General features: G+C 37.8%; 1 protein-coding gene across 4 annotated transcripts in view; it reads left to right on the forward strand.

Annotated features, from left to right (window-relative positions):
- Slc39a10 (solute carrier family 39 member 10) overlaps nt 1-21,859 on the forward strand; it is a 54,270-nt gene that overhangs the window by 21,547 nt on the left and 10,864 nt on the right. For all 4 annotated transcript variants that reach the window (XM_027396871.2, XM_027396872.2, XM_027396873.2 and 1 more), the window contains 4 exons: nt 12,013-12,182; nt 13,214-13,402; nt 19,537-19,657; nt 20,987-21,355. In XM_027396871.2, coding sequence (XP_027252672.1) covers nt 12,013-12,182; nt 13,214-13,402; nt 19,537-19,657; nt 20,987-21,355 — 849 coding nt within the window. The remainder of the gene's footprint in view (nt 1-12,012; nt 12,183-13,213; nt 13,403-19,536; nt 19,658-20,986; nt 21,356-21,859) is intronic.

A 21,859-nucleotide genomic window follows, 5' to 3' on the forward strand; every position in this document is an offset into this window, starting at 1 on the left:
GAATCCTTAGTTTTGCTTGAGCCTGATGCTTTCTGCACCTCTCACTTCCTACCTTTGCACCCCAATCCCTCACATTTCTTTTTCCTTAACTTAATAAGCTTAGCAAACAGCCGGGTATGTTATATTCTTCCACTCTTCTGTACCTTCTGTGTTTCTTCAAAGTTTCAGCTCAAGGCATTAAACCTTCTGTGTTAATTTACTGTCCAGCAGCAGCTTAACCAAGTTCCCTTTTCACATCTACATGTGTCCCTAATAGTAGATTTGGGGATCTTTTTCTTTTTTGGTTTTTCCAGACAGGGTTTCTCTGTGTAGCCCTGCTGTCCTGGAACTTACTGTGTAGACCAGGCTGGCATTGAACTCACAGAACTTACAGAGACGCACCTGCCTCTGCCTCCTGTGTGCTAGGATTAAAGGTGTGCAGTTTAGATAAATGTGTTTTTGTTGGGCCTCAGTTACTTAAAGGTAGTGATTAGAACTCTCCTCTCTACACATAGTAAATAGAACTTTGGATAAGAAACAAACATTTATGTTGATTCAATGAATAAATAGCCTAGAAGCTCTCTGTTATATTCTAGGAAGATGTTTATTGAAAATTCACCTTTAGGCCGGGCACCCACCTTTAATCCCAGCACACTTGGGAGGCAGAGGCAGGTGGATTTCTGTGAGTTTGAGACCAGCGTGGCATACAAGAGCTAGTTCAGGACAGCCTCCAAAGCCACAGAGAAACCCTGTCTTGAAATGCCCCCCCCCCAAAAAAAAAAGAAAATTCACTTTTGAAGTTAATTAAATATGTAATGGGAATAGTAAAATGTTCTAAAAAGTGAAATTTCTGTAAACTACTTAACCATGTCAAAACCAAGTGTTACATTGGTTCTAAAATAATGAACACAGTTCAAGTTGAAGTACCCAAGATGTTCTGACCTAGGCATAGTAATTATAGTTTCTTAAAATGGTGTTTATGGATATGGATAAAACTGGAATGGTAAAGTACATAATTATTTAGTATTTTCTTACATAAAAGGAAATGGTCTCTTACCAAGGTAAGTCAGTCTTCTCAGTGACTACCTTTCTATTCCTGCTTCATTTTTTTTCCAATGGGAAAATAACCTTGGACTACATAAATTAAATATAATAGAATACAACTATCGGGACCTTACTGTGTATTAAATTGAACACTTATACAAAGAAATCACATTCATTCATTCATCCATTCATTCACTCATTCATTCACTCACTGGCTCATTCTTGAGTTCTGGTTAATTGTTATCCAGGCTGGCCTTGAACTTGGGCTCAAGTAATTCTGCTTCAGCCTCCAATATATCTGTGACCATTGGTTGTGCTACTGTTCCCTAACTCTTTGATTTATTAAAGCCTTAAGGTAGGTACATTTTTGTATTTCAATTTTGTGAGGCTTATAGAAGTGCTTTGTTCAAGTTTGCATAGCTGCCAGGTTTGAAGTGTGAACTCTAGATTTCTGTGTGGTGCTTATAGTCCTATCCCTATTCTCTGATGCTATGGGCCTGTTCCTTACAGAAGTGGATCTTAGTGCTAGAATGTAAATGAAAGCAAAGAGAGGAAGTACATACAGCTGTATTTAAGAGCATTGTGACAGATTTATAGACCTAAAATGAAAGGTTGTAGAGAGGGTTGGTATAACTGTGGTTCTAGGTGCTGATTAGTGATTGAGAAATATCCCCAAGAATAGTCTTAAAAACCAAATATGTACACATGTCCTGTAATAAAAAAAGAAACTTAAAATGCAGACACAGGTGGCTCTATGAGTTCAAGGCCAGCCTGGCTTACATCTTTAAGTAATAAAGAAAGGAAAGATAAACCCTCAAGCCTAGCTGCACCCTGGTAGGAAGAGTAGTGACAAAGTGAGTCCACAATTGAATTTGAATGTTGATTGTGGAGAAGATATAACTTGTCCCCTTTCTTGACTTCATGTATACTGTTCTTTGTAGATGAGATACCGTCCCTCTCATTGCCACAAAAAGGGAATTAGAGATTAACCTTAATTGAAAATAAAATGTACATTTCTTGTAGGGAAAATTGGAAGCTAACTTGATTGTTTATTTTAAAGTTAAAACCAATAGGGTTTTTATATTGAAGGATTCTAAAAAAATTTCCCGTTCTTTGTTTTCATGCCAGTGGAGAATTAGTGCTTTTAATTAGTGTTGTCTATGTTGTAGTATTGCCATAATCCATATATTGAAATAAAGCTGTTGACAGGTATGCAACTAGTAATACTGGAAGTTACAGCTTATTCAATTCAAAAGCCTTAGAGGAAATTGTGCTTGTTTTGAAAACAAATATGTTACAAATAGTGAATATTGATTAGTTGCTTGCAGGTGGTTTTTAGCATTGTCAGAAATGCAGCTTGAATTAATTATGTCCTGATAGATGTTAATAATTGTTAGAGAGAATGCCCTGCTAGTAATTATTTTTAATGACTGCTGCACCATTAAGAAAGGTTAACTTGTTTTATATAAATCTCCCATAGTGACTCAACTACTACCTCATTAACTTTGTTCAAAGACTGCTGTAAACCAAATACCCTGAATAGTGTGCATGCTAGAAATCGTTTGTTTCACAAGATTGGCTCATTTAGTCATAGAGTTGACCCTAGCTTAATTACCAGGGGGGGCTGTGAAGAGGCTGCTAAGCATTTTCTGCCAATTAAAATGCTGAAACAGTGTAGGAAACTGCCATCTTGCACATGCTTTGCACCGAGTTAATTAGAAAGTTTCCACAGATGAGCGCTTCTTTTTAAAAGAATGCATTTTCTCTCCTGGTAATGAGAAAAGGACTTGGTGAATAACTAAGCTTGAAGACCTTTAGCGTTTCAAGCAACCTAATTTGCGGAAGAAGTGAAGCTTGCTGCAGACACTTAGCTCTTTTTATTACGTATGGTATCTTGGGTACAAATAAAGAAAACATTAGCTAGTTGTATATAATAGTTTGCATATTGCTTGCTAGGTATCAGTTTTCTAAATGATACCTTTCCAGCTGTGTTTTACTTTGTTTTAGACCAAATAATTGTGATTAGAAAAGCACAACTATTTGCTTAGAAATTGAAAACAAACAAACAAACAAAAAAATTGCATTGTTTTTTACCCCTGGTGTATATAGAAAATTTGGAGCTTATGTAAGCTAACATCCAGTGAACAGCCTGGAAAGGTATTTCAAATACACAACATTCAAAAGAGCTTCACACTTCTGGGTCAAAAGCATTGTTATTTTCCACGAATAGGATTAGTAACTTGCTAGAAAAAATGACTGTACAAATTCATAGTAGTAGAGAATGGAGATTATTTTTGGAAAAATTAAAATAATTGAAAGAAGTTTAGTAGTGCTAATGAAACAGTTGTCACAGAATAGTTGTCATCTCTAGAAGATGTCTGGAAGTTTCTAATTTTTTTTTTTAATGTGTATGACTATTTTGCCTGCATGTATGTCTGTGTACTATGTGCATGCCTTGTGCCCTCAGAGGCCAGAAGAGCATCAAATCTCTTGGAATTGGAGTTACAGGTGACTATGATCCATGTTGGTGCTGGGGTTTGAACCCAGGTCTTCTGCAAGAGCAGCAAGTACTTTTAACCACTAAGTCAGCTCTCCAGCTCCCTGACTTTATTATTTCTTAGGACTGGTACAAATAGGTGAAAACTCATGGTAAAGTATTAACCTTACTGCCTATGTCTAGTGATCTCGAAGTAAGCGTGAGTGCATTGTGATAATTTTATGCAGTTATACAGTGTTGTCTTCATATTTGTCACGTTTAGTTCAAAATTTGGAACTGACATTTAGGTTAACTGTTAACATTTCTTCTTACTTTCTAGCATAATTATACTTATTTTATCTTCCTTTTTTGTGTGTGTGTGAAGACTCTTTTAGTAAATGAAGGACAAGTTGTATATAAAAGTTGGCCAAGAGTTTTCTGAAAGTACCACAATTTTATGAAGGAAACAGTGTAGTGTATCAGAGTTAGAGGACTGGGTTAGGTGTGCTGTTACCATATCATCTGACCCGTTATGGCCAGCTCCACACATCTCCTGGGTTATTGTGCTTCTGAGGCAAGTCCCTAGCTTCCATGTTTAGTTTTCACTTTTTAAAGTAGCTAATTGTATGCTAAATGTTTTACCACATTCTTTTTCTTTTCTTTTTTATTTAAATTAGAAACAAGCTTGTTTTACATGTCAATCCCAGTTCCCTCTCCCTCTCCTCCTCTCCTGCCACCCACCAACTCCCTATCCCATTCCCCTTTCTGCTCCTCAGGGAGAGTGAGGCCTTCCATGGGGGATCTTCAAAGTCTGTCATATCATTTGGAGCAGGGCCTAGACCCTCCCCCGTGTGTCTAGGCTGAGAGAGTATCCCTCTATGTGGAATGGGCTCTCAAAGTCCATTCCTGTACTAGGGATAAATACTGATACACTACTAGAGGCCCGATAGATTAACCAGACCCCCAAACTGACATCCTCGTTCAGGGGGTCTGGAACAGTCCTATGCTGGTTTCACAGCTATCAGTCTGGGGTCCATGAGCTCCCCCTTGTTCAGGTCAGCTGTTTCTGTGGATTTCCCTAGCCTGGTCTTAACCCCTTTGCTCAACACTCCTCCCTCTCTGCAACTGGATTCCAGAGTTCAGCTCATTGTTTAGCTGTGGGTGTCTGCTTCTGCTTCCATCAGCTACTGGATGAAGGCTCTAGGATGGCAAATAAGGTAGTCATCAATCTCATTTTTGGGGAAAGGCATTTAAGGAAGCCTCGCCACTATTGCTTAGATTCTTAGTTGGGGTCAACCTTGTAGATCTCTGACATTTCCCTAGTGCCAGATTTCTCTTTAAACCTATAATGGCTCCCTCTATGATGGTATCTCTTTTCTTGCTCTCCTATTCTTCCCCTGACTAAATTTTCCTGTTCCCTCATGTCCTCCTTTCCCCCTCCTCCCAACTTCCTTCCCCCTCCCCCCATGCCCCCAATTTGCTCAGGAGATCTTGTCCCTTTCCCCTTGTCTGGGAGACCACATATGTCTTTCTTAGGGTCTTAAGCCAATAAAATGGGAAATTTTGTTCTTCCATTTTTAGTGCTAAAATAAAATGTAACAACAGTTTGATCTTTATTATTAAGTATACAGTTCACTGGTATTAAAATAGACTCCAAATAATACAGCTATAACTGTCTCTAAAATCTTCATGCAAAACTGAAGCCTTATTCTCATTAAGCAGTAGCTTTCCGTTCATCTTGACTTCCAGTCTCTAGAAATATTGTGTCAGTATTTCGCTAAATTCTATGAGGTCAGTATTGTGACCCAATAGCAAAGCCAGACAAAGACAGTACTAACAAATTAGAACCCAATGTTCCTTATAAATATATGTAAAATTTTCAACAATATACCAGAGACTGACCTTCAACATTTCTGATGAGAATTCTTTTGATAATCCTACTGAGGACGCTTTGTATATGATGGATAAGTTGTTTCCCTTGTAATTTTAAAGTTCCTCTTTGTTTTTTAAGAGTTTGCATATATTGGGCCTTGGTGTGGATTTCTCCAAGTCCATCTTAAACGTCAACTAGCTTCTTTCTCTGTGTTTTATATTCATGCTTTTTTGTCAAATTTGTGACATTTTAGCCATGCTTCTTCACATCCTCATGCTGTTTCTTCCTCATCTTGGATTTCCAGTATGCGTATCAATCATTGTGATGGTAGCCCAAAAGTCCCTTTGAGGTTCTTCTTGCTCTATCCTTCTGTTTTCTTTCTGTTCCTCCAACTCAGTTACCATTGTCCTGTGTTTCCAGTTTGCTGCTTCTTCTGCCTCCTCAAACTTGCCTTTGCACCTTTTTAGTGGATCTTTCATTTCATTTATTATACTTCACTGGCTTCAGAGTTCCTTTTGTATTTTATATAAGTTTTCTGGATCTTTATTTCCAATTATATTGTTTTCTTGATTGCCTACACATAAAACCCCCAGGATTTTTTTGTTTTGCTGTTTGTTTGGAGTATCCTTAAGATAACTGTTTTAAAGAAGATGTGCTATCAGGGTTTTCTTCCTTAGGGCAATTTCTGGTTGTTTGTGTGTGTCTCCTTCTAGCACCTTTGCACCTATTTTTCTGTTGGTTTGTACTTAATTCTTGTAAATTCAGTGATGTGACAGTGTGACATGGTGATGTGATAACTATGGAAGGCAGATTACTCTTCTCCAGGTTGTTATTTTCACTATTAGTGTTGTGTTCTGAATTTGCTGTGTGGTAGCTCTGCACCTCAAATCAACATTTGGGTCTCTTCAGGCTCTTTCTGAACTGTGTTCCTCCAAGGGCAAGCTAGGACATTCTCTGATTTCCATACCTACATTTATTAAGACTGTCTTAGTGTTTAATGTTTGTTTTCTAAAAGGAGAAAAGGAAAATGCAGAAAATAAAAGGGTGCTGGCCTTTAAGTCCCCAAGGAACATCACTGGTAACAATGAGGAAGTGCAGCAGTGGCCATGTGACTTTTTGTTTGAATTCTGTGATGACAGACAGTGGTTACAGATCTCCAATAGTGGGGATCCTTTTTTGCCCACTTTGTGTATGTTTTGTGTATGTCATTTTGGTATACCATGTCAACCTTCTGAGCAGCCAGGAGTGGTAGATGAGTGGCTACCATGGTTCTAAGAGTTGACATTGATCAACTCAACCTTATTGTGCCATTAAGTCTTCCCTTTAAAGTTATATGCATTCTGAAGACAATAGAGCTTCCAAGTATTAGATCAGGCAGATTTTTGCCAGTGTCATGGGGGACAGAGTCTTTGTGCTTCCTACTGTACAGTATTCCCAGAATGTCCCTTTAACGTATTTTAACTGTATACTTCATTTTTTCATCATTCTGTATCAGCCACTCTTCTAACAATTAAGCATTTTCACCTCTTCCAGCCCATAATAAGATCAAATTTACTCTTTATGTAAATTTTAACTGTTCTAGATACTTCACATAAATAGAATCAGGCAATGTTTGTTTTCTTACCTGGCTGGTTTGTTTTACTTACAATGTTTTTAGGCTTCACTCATTTTAGGTGTGTACATCTGTTGGTAACCATTTGGGCACTGACCCTTTGTCAGCAACATGACATAGATACATAAGCCCACAAGTCTGCCTTTCTACTTGATTCCTGGTTTGTATGGCTGGTGTCTGTATAGCCTTTTGAGGAACTGCCAAACAATTCTCAAACTGGTTACATTGTTTACTTATTTTCCATTACTGTTCAGAAATTCTGATTTCTCATGCATACCCTTGCCAACAACTTTTTTTTATTGACATCTCTACCAATGAAAGACAAGGCTTACATGAGAGAGTTAAGCTGCGATGTTGTCCCAGGTTATTTGTCTAATCACAGAGTTACCTGATGGGGCATGTCCTTCTGTGTATGTTTATCTTATTGGTTGTTGAATAAAGTACTGTAGGTCAATAGGAAAGCAAAATAGGTGGGACTAGGAGTCGAGGAGGATTCTGGGAAATGTAGTAAAGAAGGTGATCCAGGTGGGAAGTGACATAGCAGGTAGGCTCAGAATTTAAGCAGGGACAAGAAGGAAATCCTCCTCTTGCTCTTCCTCTTCCTCCTGCTCTTTCTCTACGGAACCACCATGTGATCCCCGGAAGAGGATGCCAGCGGAAGGCGTCCTCGATAAGTCTTATAAAATATATAGATTTATGATAATTAAGATTGAGCTAGCATATAAGAAATCCTATTCAATTGGCCAGCAGCATTGTAAACTAATATAAGACTGTGTGTGTTATTCTGGGTGTCCACGTGGCAATGGGGCTCAGGCGGATGGAGTAAAGACTTACGGTTACAGTTACCCAATTGAAACTTGTTTTTACTCTTTAGTTGAAGTATTTTAAAAGACTTTATATTATTTGGATATGGTGGCACAAACCTTTAATCTCATCTCTCAAGAGGCTGAGGTAGACAGGTCTCTCAGAGTTCGAGGCCAGCCTGGTCTATATAAAGAGTTCCAGGCCAGATAAGTCTACATAGTGAAATCCTGTTTCAAAAGCAAACAAAAATAGTCTTTTGGAGATACCTTTTAAAATATTTCATCTGGAAGCATACTGTATATTTTCCTAATTTAAGAAATAGAGCCAGGCATTTGCACACGCCTTTAACCCCAGCACTCGAGAGGCGGAGGCAGGCGGATCTCTGTGAATTCAAGGCCAGCCTAGAGCAAGTTCCAGGACAGCCTTCAAAGCCACAGAGAAACCCTGTCTCAAAACAAACAAACAAACAAATAAAAAGAAATAGAAACGTTTTAAAAGGTACATTTTAAAGGCACGTATAGATTAATTTTCCTTATCTAAACCTTTTGCTTTGAATTTCCAGTTGGTGATCAATGATCAAATAATTGATAAGTGTTTGTCATGTAAACAAAGAACCACCAAAACCTTTGAATCATTCTTAATGTATTTTTATCTGAATTTTCTATTAGCATGTAAATCATTTGAAGGAACAGTTTTCAGCATACTCCTTTTCTTTGACCAGCTTCAGGGGTGTCACTGACTCTAGTCTAAGAAGATGCCATGCCCTCTGAGTGGGAGAGCACCCTTTAGATTGGGAAGTCATGACCCTGCATTGAATTGTGGAAGACCTTTTCCTTTGTGAGAGTACAGTATTTTTAGAGTTTCAGATGTCAAATATCACAACTACTGAAGGTTTTCTAATCACAACTGATCTTACTCTTTCCTATTCTATTAGACCACAGGTTTTCTTTCTGAAGGGGAAGAGACATAAGTATCATAGTGCAGTTGGATTTTCTTTGGGCCCTCAACCAGCTCCCAAATAAAGACACAGAGACTCATTAATTTTGAATACTCTGCCTTAGTGTAAGCCCACTAGCTTTTTAAACTTAATTTAACCTACATTTTGTCCCCAGGATTTTTACCTTTCTTTCATTCTGTATGTCCTACTTTCTTGCTTCCTCTGTTTCTGGCTGGCTGGCCCGGGGCATCTCTTTTTCTTTCTTTTCTAGCCCAAATTCCCCCTCCTACCTACTTACCCTCTCTGCTGGGAAGTCTCACCTATCCCTCCTCCCTTGCTGTTGGCCAGTCAGGTCCCTTAGGCAGGCAAGGTAAAACACCAACACATCTTCACATAATTAAACAAATGCAGCACATCTTTACATAGTTAAATATTCTACAACACCATAGCTATCACAAATGAGCTCACACAAACTCCCCAGATGTGTGTGATTAGTTTTATGTGTGTTACTCTGCTGATGACTGATTTTCCTTTATAGTATGTTTAGTGCAGCCATTAGCATATTGAAAATTTGATGTTTGAGTTAGATTTTGTTAATTTGACTACTTGACTCTTGCATAGCTGACCAAGAGCCATTTGAAATTGTCATTGCAGAACATTACAATTTGTGTGAATTCATAGAATGTTTCTAGATATCCAAGATACTCCTAACCAGAAGTTAACATGAGGATTTTTAGAAGCATTTGTGTAAGATAGTGTTCCTTTTGAGTTAGTTTATTGTTTAAGTAGTAGATTTTCTCTCACCTCTTTAGCAAGCAGATTTTTTTTCTCATACTAAGTTTTAACTTGTGAATGGTTAGTGCTCAACCATTAGACTTTTCCTCAATTCTATGAACAGATTTTTAAAAATATGCTAATTACTATATATTTAATATGACTCAGAATTCCAAGAACAACTTAAATTTTAAATATGATTCCAGTGCTAATATTTTACTGATATTTTTTTACATTATGCTGTATGAGTGGTTAATCCTTTCAAATAGGTACATCAAATAGGTGGTATTCTCTAGATTAAAATTTAGAAATTTGTTACAATGTCTTCATGCTCCAAGAGTGAAAACGTAAGATATATTGTGCAGAGTGTAAACTGAGAAAAAAAATAAACATGGATAATAAGTTTACCCAACTAGATATTTTGCAAACAATGGACTTTAATTTAGCATCTTTACATTTATGTATGAATTTTCCTAGACATTGTGACATAGAAATAAAATACTGTTATTGAATAGTTTTGGTAATTAATGAGATTTTTTTTGTTCAGAATAAGTGATTAATATACATTTCTGATAATTAGGAAGTTACCATTATCAAGGTTGTTTAGTTGGTATATATTATATACTTTGGTCCATCATATATCACAGTATTGACCTCCATATTTATATTAGTAAGTATATACAGTTACAGTAAGTTTACCAACTCATGGAATATTCTAGAATATAGATTATTTGTTTTCCCAGTTAGTTTACTGCTTCTTGCTCTAAATTCTTTAAGGGAGTTGCTTTCCAGTCACTGTTTTGAGATAAACTGCTTCTGGATTGGAGCATTGCCAGTGAAGGATAATACATATTTGGAAAGGAGAAGTCAGGCGTGACTGCAGAAGATATTTTTGTCTCTGTGATGTTTTTGTTACCAACATTGTTTTGTCCCATTTAGTCAAAAGTACAGTTTCTCTTTAATCTTTCCCTATCCCATGAATATGATTAAAGCTGGATAGCGCTTTGGTGGTTTTAACAAACATTTGTTGGTATAGGTGCTTTGTTAGTTTACTAACTTCAAAACCTCAGCTGTAAAATTTATTGAGACCCTTTGGGGCTGGAGAGATGGCTCAGTGGTTAAGAGCATTTGCCCTTGCAAAAGACCCAAGTTCAGTATCCAGTACCAACATGGTGGCTTACAACCATCTGTGAACAGTTCCAGGGATCTGATGCCTCCTTCTGGCCACCTCTGGCAATGAATACACAACACATGGAGAAAAAAATACTCATACACAGAAAATCAAAATAAATATTGAGGCCCTCCTTTGACTCATTGACACTATTCGGCTCTTTCACAGATTTCGTTGTTATCATCAATGAACAGAGGTACAGTGACTTTGTTATCATTATTAAATGTGCTCTTGACCTTGGACTTTTCTTCCTGAAATAGGGTTTTTAATTACAATACCCTGTAATAACATAACATAGAAAGGTCTCCCATTAGTCCTTTGGTTTCAGCAACCATGTTGCTTCTGCAATACTCCCCTGACCTAAGATCTTTGGAAAGCAATGGTGTTTCTGTTCCTTCTTTGCCTCAAAATGTTTGCAAGGATTGGAAATTTGAGTCTCAGTCTAGTGTCATGACCCTCATCCCTGTGGTATTAGTTATATTTTGGGTCTTTGGTCCTCTTAGTTTCTCATTCTTATCTGATAGTGGTTATCAGTTAAGAGAGTAAGCTACATAGCTTCCCATGGGTGATAGACAACTTATTGTATTAGTTCGGTTAGCTAATTTAGCTAATGAGGATTTACTGTCATTTTGACTGTCAACTGACTGACATCATGGAATGATGACTACCATGTACAATTATTTTGATAAAGTTGAGCATTTAGTGTATACCTTAGCATTATTTCCACACTCATCTACATGCCCTTGCAGTACAGGGCCTCATGTATGCTAACAGGAGCCACTGCCATGACAGATGGTCTGGCCCTGTTTTAATTTTACTTTTATAGGGTTTTGCTAAATTGCTGTCCTCCTACCTCAGCCTCTTGAGTAACTAAGATTACAAGAGTATGCTATAGTTTATGATACTGTTCTGTTAAACATATGAATGTATTTCCACTTGGACTGATTTAGTAAGTTTCTTAAACATAGTGTTATAAAAACTTTCAAATATAATAGGTGAATCAATCATTTGATATGGGAAAGTTCTATATATTGTTAAACAACTTTATTACTTGTGCTTTGCTTTTAAACAGTGAAAAAATGTTATTACTGTTTGAATATTGGTGGCCTTAGTCATTTGAAGTCACTATTCTAGTGTAGACCATGGTGGGCACTATGCATGGATTGATTGGAGTTTCTCTGAGTGTTCATGTTGGCTGTAGATCATGGTTTTGTTTTTCTTTGAAGCACAGTGATACCATAAAGTTTCTTCTGTGTGGTCTAAGTAAGATGACATGTCTCCAGTTTGTCTGTTACACCTTTCCTTTTGTGCTGTTGGACTAATGCTGACTGTTTCCCTGCAGCGTGGATCTGTGGCATCATTTCTATCACCGTCATTAGCCTGCTTTCTTTGCTGGGCGTGATTTTGGTTCCCATTATCAACCAAGGATGCTTCAAATTCCTTCTCACATTCCTTGTTGCACTAGCTGTAGGGACAATGAGTGGAGATGCCCTTCTTCATCTACTGCCCCATGTAAGAAATCCTTTTAATCTGCTAAAAGTTACACATAAAGGTACTAGTGTTGAGAGTGTTCTTGAGTAACACATCATAGCAGGGCTGGTTTTATTTGTGTACTTGTATGTTTTTTACAGGTTGAACTTGTTTTTCACATTTCCACAATTTTTAATTACAGTATTTTTAAAGAAATTGAGCCTTTAGATTTTAAATGGGATCAGGAGTGATAGATCATCTGATCTTTGTAGTATATTAAGAAAATCTTTAGAAGAAATGCATGTAGTATGTTGTATTGATTGTGCAGATAGCTAGGAGGGTACAGTGGTGAATGCTTTGAATGAGTTGCTGATTTGTTTTACTTTTACTAAATATTTGTGATTTAAATACTGAATATTTGTGGTTTAAGTGATGCCACTAATTTCTGGTTACAAAGGACTCATTACTTTGTTATTTCTTCCAGCTTCATGCATTCATTAGTATTTTTCTAACCCTTAGAAAGGCCATTTGTTTTATCATGAAATATAATAATTTCCAGGTAATAAGTCAAGGAAATTAACTGGAAGATAATTTTGTGATATAATATCAGTGATTCACTTTGATCTTTAAAAGCTATTCATGTGTCACATGTGGGCTCTGAAACATGGAGGAAGGAGAATGGAAAGAGGGCCGGGAGAAGTTGACTTCTCAGTGGTTCCTAAGTTAGGGTTAGGTGGGAGGTGTAAGCTCTGTTGTTCTTTATCGTAGTAGAGTGACTGTAGATAAGGATAAAGTGAGAATAGGTGTACTATAGGTACAGAGATTGTGTGTGAGGGGACTCCAGATTGTTCTTTCACCATAAAGCAATGATAAGTGTTTGAGGAAATTTAATATGACTTGAACATTGTACAATACATGCATGTATCAAAAAAGTCAGTGAACTCAATTAATGTGTATAGTTTTTAATATGCCAGTAAAAACTAAAAGTTAAAATCTAGAAGACAGTCTATGTCTGTAAAGTGTTGTGGTCAAAATTTGAAATAATTTCAGTTATCTTCTTTACTGTCTAATAGTCTCAGGGTGGACATGACCATAATCACCAACACACGCATGGACATGGTCATTCACATGGACATGAGTCTAAGAAGTTTCTGGAAGAATATGATGCTGTGTTGAAAGGACTTGTTGCCCTAGGAGGCATTTACTTACTGTTTATCATTGAGCACTGCATTCGAATGTTTAAGCACTACAAGCAACAAAGAGTAAGTGTTTTATTGGGTATAGTTCTAAATGAAAAGCATCTCTTTCTGAACGCAGTTTTTCTTAATATGGTATTGGTGTGTATTTCCTCTCTACCCTTTTTTCCTGCCTCTGGCCTTTGTCACTTTTGTCATTACATTTATAATCAAGGCACAACAGTGCCTGAGATAGCACGTATTTCATCATTCCTAATGATTTAAGTAGAATTCGGGAAGCTACTAACCAGTTTTATTGTAATAATGTATGTGAAAACGGGTCTCATCAATCTTCCCTTTCAGTTTTAAGTGACTTTCATTGTATTATCTTACAGTGAAGCTTTCTCGTACATCATCATCTTTATCAGAAAAATTTCACTAGTAAGAATACCAGAGGGAAGAAGGGGTCAGGATAACAGGGCTCATTTGGTAGACAGCAGAGGAAAATGATGGAAGCAGTAATTCTTTTTAATACTAATACACCGCCGGGGACAAGATGGCTTCAAAACCTTGATTGTCCTACAACTGTCCATGTCTGATGTCGCGCATATGAAAATGTCTGTCAGAAAGTTGGTTTAAAGCTACTACCATTTGCTGTGGTTTAAGCCTGTTCACACCAGATCACATTAGCCTAAACAGTATATCACAATACATGGCAGTGATATGTTTGAGGTAGTGACACATAGATAGCCCCAATATATTATATTTTTGGTTGTGAGCCTAGCCTTTAATGGCTGAGCCATCTCTCCAACCCCCAATATATTATATTTAAGTAAAACTTTCCACAAATGGACAAGATACATATTTCTTCTCTCTTGTTAATACCAAATGTATTTTTTTTCTTTCCAGTACTCTGGGTATTCATAATTTTGTTGGCATGTGTGTATGCACGTATACACATTTTTGTATATATTCCTTTGAGACAAAAATAGACATGGAACAGATCTCTGAACTGGGATTAGGGAGTGACTAGTTCATACAAACATTAGTTCTGTCTTTGATCTTCATGATCTCCACTTACCATCTAAACAAGAAGTCCATTTTATTTCCATATCACATTTCAGATCATGTACTTAGTTTTTATTGCTTGTCTCCAGAGGAGGACTGATTAAGATGAGAATCCCAGAAAAATAGCATCTGTGGAATTTGGTATGGTTGTAGTAACAGAAGCTGGAAAGGGTGAACTTAAGAGAAAAATGAAATGAATCTAATTATATATTAATGAATGGATCCAATTATATATTATGCTTGAAAGGTTATGTGAAAGATACAATAATTATTTCCAACAGATGCCTGGACAGTAAAATGGTGATGGGAATGCCAGAGCAGGGCTGGTTGGAGGAAACCAGGAGTTGCTTATGGAACCTGTGTAGGATAATTTAGAAAACCAGTGATAGGGGCTTGGGCCAGGGTCACAGCACAAAGAATGACAAGTGGGAAGTGATAATAGGAACTGTTTAATACTAGATAAGAGAAGACTTGATAAGTGATTAGATGAGATAATTGCAAGTGTTTAATACTCTGTCACCTAGTAAGCACATTATCATCTCAGTAGATGCAGGAAAGGAATTTGATGAAAACCTGTATTCTTTCATAATTAAAACAAACAAAACTGAACAGTTTGAGTATAAAAGGGGAACGTCCCTCAGCATTTTAGCAGGTGTTTGTGACAAAGACACAGCCAGCGTGATGCTGAGTTGGGAAAGCTGTGAATGTGTTTCCTTCCTGATTCTGAACAATAGTGTGATACTAACAATCTTAATTGTGGTGGTCAGAAAAGAAAAGGTAATAACAGAAGGTACACATGAAGGCTGGAGGACTTCACATTTCTTTTTTTTTGCAGAAGATAGGAGTCTATTCACAGGGAAGCCTAAAAATTCTACCAAAAGACAAGCAGAACCGATAAATGCTACATTCAGGAAAGTTTGAGGTTCCAGCTGACAAAAATATGATGTGAGTCTTCTGAGAAAGGAATTATGCAAGAAATCCCATTACAATAGCTATAGGTTGAAGGGGTAAAAATAGGGAAGACCACCCATCAGAATTAATATTGTCCAAATGTTCTTAAAACCCAGCCCAAGCTGCAGTTTCAATACAGTACTCATTAAAACAGCAAGGTGGTTAATGGCAGTCTTCATAGAACTAGAGAAATCATTTCTAAAATTCATGTGGGAGCAAAGACCCCCCAAAACCAAAGCAGTCTAAAACAACAGGACAAAGTCAGAAGGCAGAGGGGCTCCCAGTTAGGACTTCAAGACAGCCGTAGGTGGTGCTGGAACTCCTCAAGCAAATGGTTGAAACTAGGCACATCTCACAGCTCATACAGAAATCAGAAACCTGAGGGCATAAAAACTGCTAGGAGAAAAGAAGGGGAACATTTCAAGTTATTGGTTTGAACTTTTTTTTTTAAGTATGATACTAAAGTACAAAAAGTAAAAGCAAAAATTGATTAGTGATGTCAGAGTAAATGCAAAAGCCTTCTACATAGCACAGCAAACAACCTACAGAAAATACTGAAAATGATAGTCTAATGGGATTAATGTCCAGAATAGAGAGCTAAAAAGCACTTAAAGACAGTGAAACAAACAATCCAGTTGAAAAACATCGAGACAGGCATGTGTATTAGATATAGTCAACATTACCAATCAACAAATACAACTGGAATCACAGCAAAAACCAGGAGTGTAGCTTAGACAAACATGCTTGACTTGCTTCTGAGGTGCCTCCCCAGCAGTGTATAAACAACAACAACAAAAACCCCAATAAGAAATCTATCCAGTAGTAAACTAATTACCAAAAAAGTAAGTAAAAAAAAAAAAAAGAGGAAGGAAGTTAAAGATAACAAGTGCTGATGAGGATGTGGAGAAAGGGAATCTGCATACCATAGGAAGACATGAAAGTACTGTAGCTATTTTGAAAGCTGTCTGGAAGTTCCCTCAGAAAATTCAAAGTAAACCCACCATAGGATCCACAGTCCCACTACTAGATATGTATCCAAAGGACGCAAAGTGAGTATGTCAAGGAAACATCTGCAGGCCAGTGTTGGTGTATAGCCAGGAAATGGAAAGAGACTATGCATTCCATGTCAGTGGAAAATGAAATCGAAGCATATAGAGAGATACTATCTATCCATTAAAAAAGATGTAGACTACTACTTGCAACAAGGTCAGTAGAACTAGAGATTGTCCAAGTTACATGAAGTTAGGCACAGAAAGATGGGTACTGTGTGGTCCTCCACAGGAAAAAAATCTAAAGTTGTCTCCTCGCACTTGAGAGTAGAATGTGGTTACCAGAGGCTGAGGATAGAGGTCAGAGATGGGGAGGTACTGCCCAGTAACTACTAAATTACAGTCAGACAGGAATGACAAGCTCTGGTGAGCTGTTGCAAGTATGTTGACGATAATCTACATTAATAAAAAGCCACAAGCTGAGAACACTATACAAGATCTTGCAAATTCTTTCTACAAAGAGGTGGTCAGTGTTTGAGGTGATAATACACTTAACCTGGTTTAGACATGCAATGTATCCCTGGATTAAAATAGCCTATGGGTATGTAGCTTTTATTTTTTAAATTTATCACTTTAATGAATCATTTTTAAATGTTAAAATGGGCAAATGGTAGGAATAGAATTCTCTTATGAAACAACTTCATAAGCCTTAGAGGAAGAGTATAGTTGATTGTGAGTGTGTGTGAGTTCCGGGGCTCAAGCTACTCCAAGAAGAAAAAAGGACTCTAATGAGTTACCATCTCACCTAGTCAAGATGGCTGTGATCAGTATAATGGCCTTCTAGTAACAATGTGGAGCAGTGTGACATGGAAAGGGACTCTCACAGTGCTGGTGGCAACATATACTGCTAGTTACTGTGAAAGGTTCTTTCACAAACTAAAAAATAGATCTGCCATATAAAGAAGCCATCCCACTTCTGAGTATGTCTAAGGGAAATGAAATCAGCCTATCAACAGTCTCTGCACATCCATATTTATTGCTGCACTACTTACAGTGCCAAAAATAAGGGATCAACCCTTCTGCATGGAGAAGAAGCTGTATAGGTGCAGAAAGAATTTTCAATCAAAGAAAAGTAAAGTCTTATCAAGATGCATGGGACTAGAAAGTATGGTGAATAAAATAAGCCAAACCGAGAAACTTCTTGCTCTCCTGTATTGACAGCAACAGCTGTCACCTGCATGTGGATAGCGGTTTCCAGAGCATGGGAAGATAGGAGCAAGATAACTAAAAGCACAACTCAAGAAGAATAAGTTGCAATGTTTCGGGAAACTAACGACAACTGTAATTCAGAATAATGTAGTCTAATTCATGAAGATCCCGAAGAGAGGGTCACAAAGGCTTTCAGTCATCAATAAATGATAAAGAGGGGAAAATACTAATTAATTGCCCTTCTTTGATCAGTACATATTGGGTGCATGTTTCAAAATACCAAACTGAACTCCATTAATAGACATAACTAACTATGATTTTTGTTTATTTTGCTTTTTCAAGACGAGGTTTCTCTTTATAGCCCTGGTTATCCTGGAACTAACTCTGTAGACTAAGGTAGCCTCTATCTCAGATCTGCCTGCCTCTGCCTCCCAAGTGCTGGGATTAAAGGCATGTGCTACCACTGATAGCAATTACTATGTACTTTAAAAGGAAAGGCAATTTCTATGTATTTTAAAAGGATGCTTATACATAAGTAAAAAAGAACAAAGTGCTGGGAAGATACTGCAGTCAGTAGAGTACTTGCCATGCAAGCAGAACCTAAGTTCAGGCTTCACAACCCACACAAAATCTGGGCATAGTGGTGCACACCTGTAATCCCAGCATGAGCAAAGTGGAAACTGGCTCACTGGCCAACCAGGTTAGCCTGATAGGCAAGTTCCAGGCAGAGAGAGACCCAGTGTCCAAAAAAAAAGGAAAGGAAAGAAAAATATTAGGTGAATGACTCCTAAGGAACAACAGCTGAGATGGACTTCTGGCCTCCACATGTCCATCTACATGAAAACGCCCACACATGCATGTCCACATACACAGAAGAAGAAAAAGCACAACACTACAGTAAAAACTGCATTACAGAGCATACTGCCCTGTGTTGGTTAAGGCCAGCCAAAATTCCTGGGATAGATTCATGTCCTTAGAACTTCAGCAGAGTGCTCACACGGGGAAAGAGGAAACCGATAGTGCCTATAATTGGAGACTGCTTCAGGCACAACTAGCCATACAAGCATACACACAGAATTTAGAGTGATTAAACACTTGACTTGTAGTTTACATCCTGGAAACCATCCTGATGGTGCCCATGCCAGGCAGTAAGTACTCCCAGAGAGGCCTCAGCTCATTTCCACTGTTCTAGAGTATATGCTTTTAAAATTAACATTAGAGGAAAGCAGAAATTTTAGTACAAAGAGTTATTCATACTGGTAGTTATAGAAGTACTCAGTAATAAGCCACACTGCAAAGTCAAAAGAGAGAGGAATTCAAGCCTAATCTATGTGGTACGGCAATTAGTACATTAAGTAGTTGAGGATTAAATTACATTCAGTGTCTGCTTACAAAGTCACAAGAAAGAACGCTTGTTTTTTTTCTCCAAGTTGTTAAGAATCAGTGATTGTTATGTTACCTTACTAATTCTCACAAGATTGCTCCCATTTTGCTGGTCAGTTGTTGTATGCTTCGTGTTAATAAACTTACCCATGTACATCTCAGAAGCAGACTATACCCAGGGCAGAGGGAGATTCCATTGTAGTAAGAAAATAGCCATGAAAATTTGGAACTTTCTGCTACTTTATAGTACTACAGAGGCACTACACACAGTATTTTCACACAGTGTTTGGATTGTGTAATAGTTTAATACCTTGCATTCTGTTCTAAAAGTAGATGAATTGAACCAGTGAGATGGGTCAGTGGGTAAAGGAGCTTGCAGCCAAGCCTGATGACCCAAGACCCATCTAGTGGAAGGGGTCACCAATTTATCCTCCGACCTGCACACACGTGTTATGGTATGCATGTAAATGCACAGACTGTACATTAAAGTGTGATCAATTAAAAATAATAACTGTATAATGTTAACACTAATTGCTCCCAAATGAGTGTTAATAAGGGTATGTTGTTACTAGTCATTGCTGCAGATTTTATATAATATCAGATTTTTTTTTCTCACCACAGGGAAAACAGAAATGGTTTGTGAAGCAGAGCACGGAAGAATCAACTATCGGAAGAAAGCTTTCAGATCACAAGTTAAACAGCACACCGGATGCTGACTGGCTCCAACTAAAGCCCCTTGCTGGTAGCCAACAATTGCAATGAGAAATTTAAAATAGAAAAATTGAACAATTGTTTCTATACAGTGTGTTTGAAATTTCTTTTCTTTGTGGTTTTCCTAATATGTTCTTCCTTAAATGTGAGTGTATCTTGTAATTTTGGCCATTTGTTTACTTTAGTTAATTCCAGTGCTGTTCATGCTGTGAAACCAGATATATTAGGAGCAAGGAAAACTTTCCACTCCTGGTTTAAAAATAGATGAATGAAAGGGTCAGGCATAATGACACTCACCCATAATCTCAGCATCAGGGAGGCTGGGGCAGGAAGGCCTTCAATTTAAGACCAGCCTAGACTACTTAGCAAGGCTACTCTGTTTCAATATCTTAAAAAGAAGAAATAAAATGCTAAGCCACTCTTTGTCACAACCAGAACAACCCCCAAAATGAGACGGTCTTCTCTGATAGCATTAGATAGAGTGCCCCCCCCTTTGGCCTTCCCAGTGATGGGATTGCAGGTATGGATTTCCAGGAAAGGGGTACCGTTTCCTGCATAGGTGGTTGTTTATAGAAGGGAAAGGAGAAGTTGCCTCTGTAGTTAGAGGAGGGCGGCTTGCCCTTGTATCAGAAATCCACAAGTTCTGTTCTCTAATGGAACGGCGTAGCTCAGCAGTTTTCAGAGAAAAGGTAAACGTTTTCTTAACCTAGTTTTTTTTTCAGATTTCATTTCAATTTCTCTTTCCCTTCAGCATGTCAGTGGTTATCAGTAGGGATAGCAGCCTTCCCTAGCTGTGGAACTCTCCCAAAAGACAGTTATACAGATCTTTGTCATAAAAAAATAGTGCTTGAAAATATTTTATTTTATTTTATTTATTTATTTTTTTTTTTGGTTTTTCGAGACAAGGTTTTGCTGTATAGCTTTGGAGCCTATCCTGGCACTCGCTCTGGAGACCAGGCTGGCCTCGAACTCACAGAGATCAGCCTGCCTCTGCCTCCCAAGTGCTGGGATTAAAGGCGTGCGCCACCAACGCCCAGCAGAAAATAACTTTTTAAAAATGACTTATCAAATGTCATTAGCACATTCCAACAAAGATCTCTAAGAGGCATTATCATTGATGGAGCATGTGTAGAGAACTTTGCCATCAGTTAGCTGACTTGGGCAAGTTATTTAAATTTTAGCTGGTAGACTTCAGAAAAATTATTCTAATGGAATGACTTCTAAAATATTTTAGGGAAATATAGTCACTTTAAGACTAAAATGTATTCAGTTAAGTGGCTTGCAGTGCTGTCCTGCCCAGGCTTAAGTTAGCAGCTGTGAATGCGTCTGCTAGATGAACATATCCTTTATTTTAATGTAGGAACTGATGACTCAGTTGTTTCTGAAGATCGACTTAATGAGACTGAACTGACGGATTTAGAAGGCCAGCAAGAATCCCCTCCTAAAAATTACCTGAGTGTAGAGGAGGAGAAAATCATGGACCATTCTCAGAATGACGGACTACACACCATTCATGAGCATGAGATCCATGTGCCTTCACATAACCACCACGACGAGGAGAAAGCCGTGCTGCGGAAGCATAGCCACCAGTGGCACCACAAACACTCGCACCACTCGCATGGCCCCTGCCACTCTGGCTCAGACCTGAAAGAAACAGGAATAGCCAACATAGCCTGGATGGTGATCATGGGGGACGGCATCCACAACTTCAGTGACGGGCTGGCCATTGGTGAGCACCAGGAAGCGGTGCACGCTTCCCTTCTTCTATTACGTTCCTCCCAATTTTATCAACTACAGTCCACGAGGCTAAACTTTACCTAGAATTTTTAAATGTCTCCCTATACATTATTACCATTTTTCTCCAAGTGATAAGGTATGTAGAGGTAAAAGATGAAATTTTAGTTTTTGGTTTTCTGCAGCTAAACGGTGTCTATGGTATATTTCTTAAAGAACTTGCTTTCTCATTGAAGTTCAGTCACCTTACTGAAAACTGCCTCTTTACCATTGTATTTCATACACATAGTCATACCTACAAGACACTAGTACAGTTTTAGTCTTGGATTTAATAAAAGTTTTCACAGCTTTGGAAAAGTGAAGGAAAGTTTCATATTAAAAACCCACCATAGAAAAGTCACATATACTAGAATGTATGGGAACTATATATGCTGTTTTTATAATATAAACTAATGACTGATTTAGAAAATTAGTTTTGACCAGGACATAGTTCTCTTTG

This window comes from Cricetulus griseus, chromosome 2 (genome assembly GCF_003668045.3).
Source record: "Cricetulus griseus strain 17A/GY chromosome 2, alternate assembly CriGri-PICRH-1.0, whole genome shotgun sequence".
NCBI classification, from domain to species: domain Eukaryota; kingdom Metazoa; phylum Chordata; class Mammalia; order Rodentia; family Cricetidae; genus Cricetulus; species Cricetulus griseus.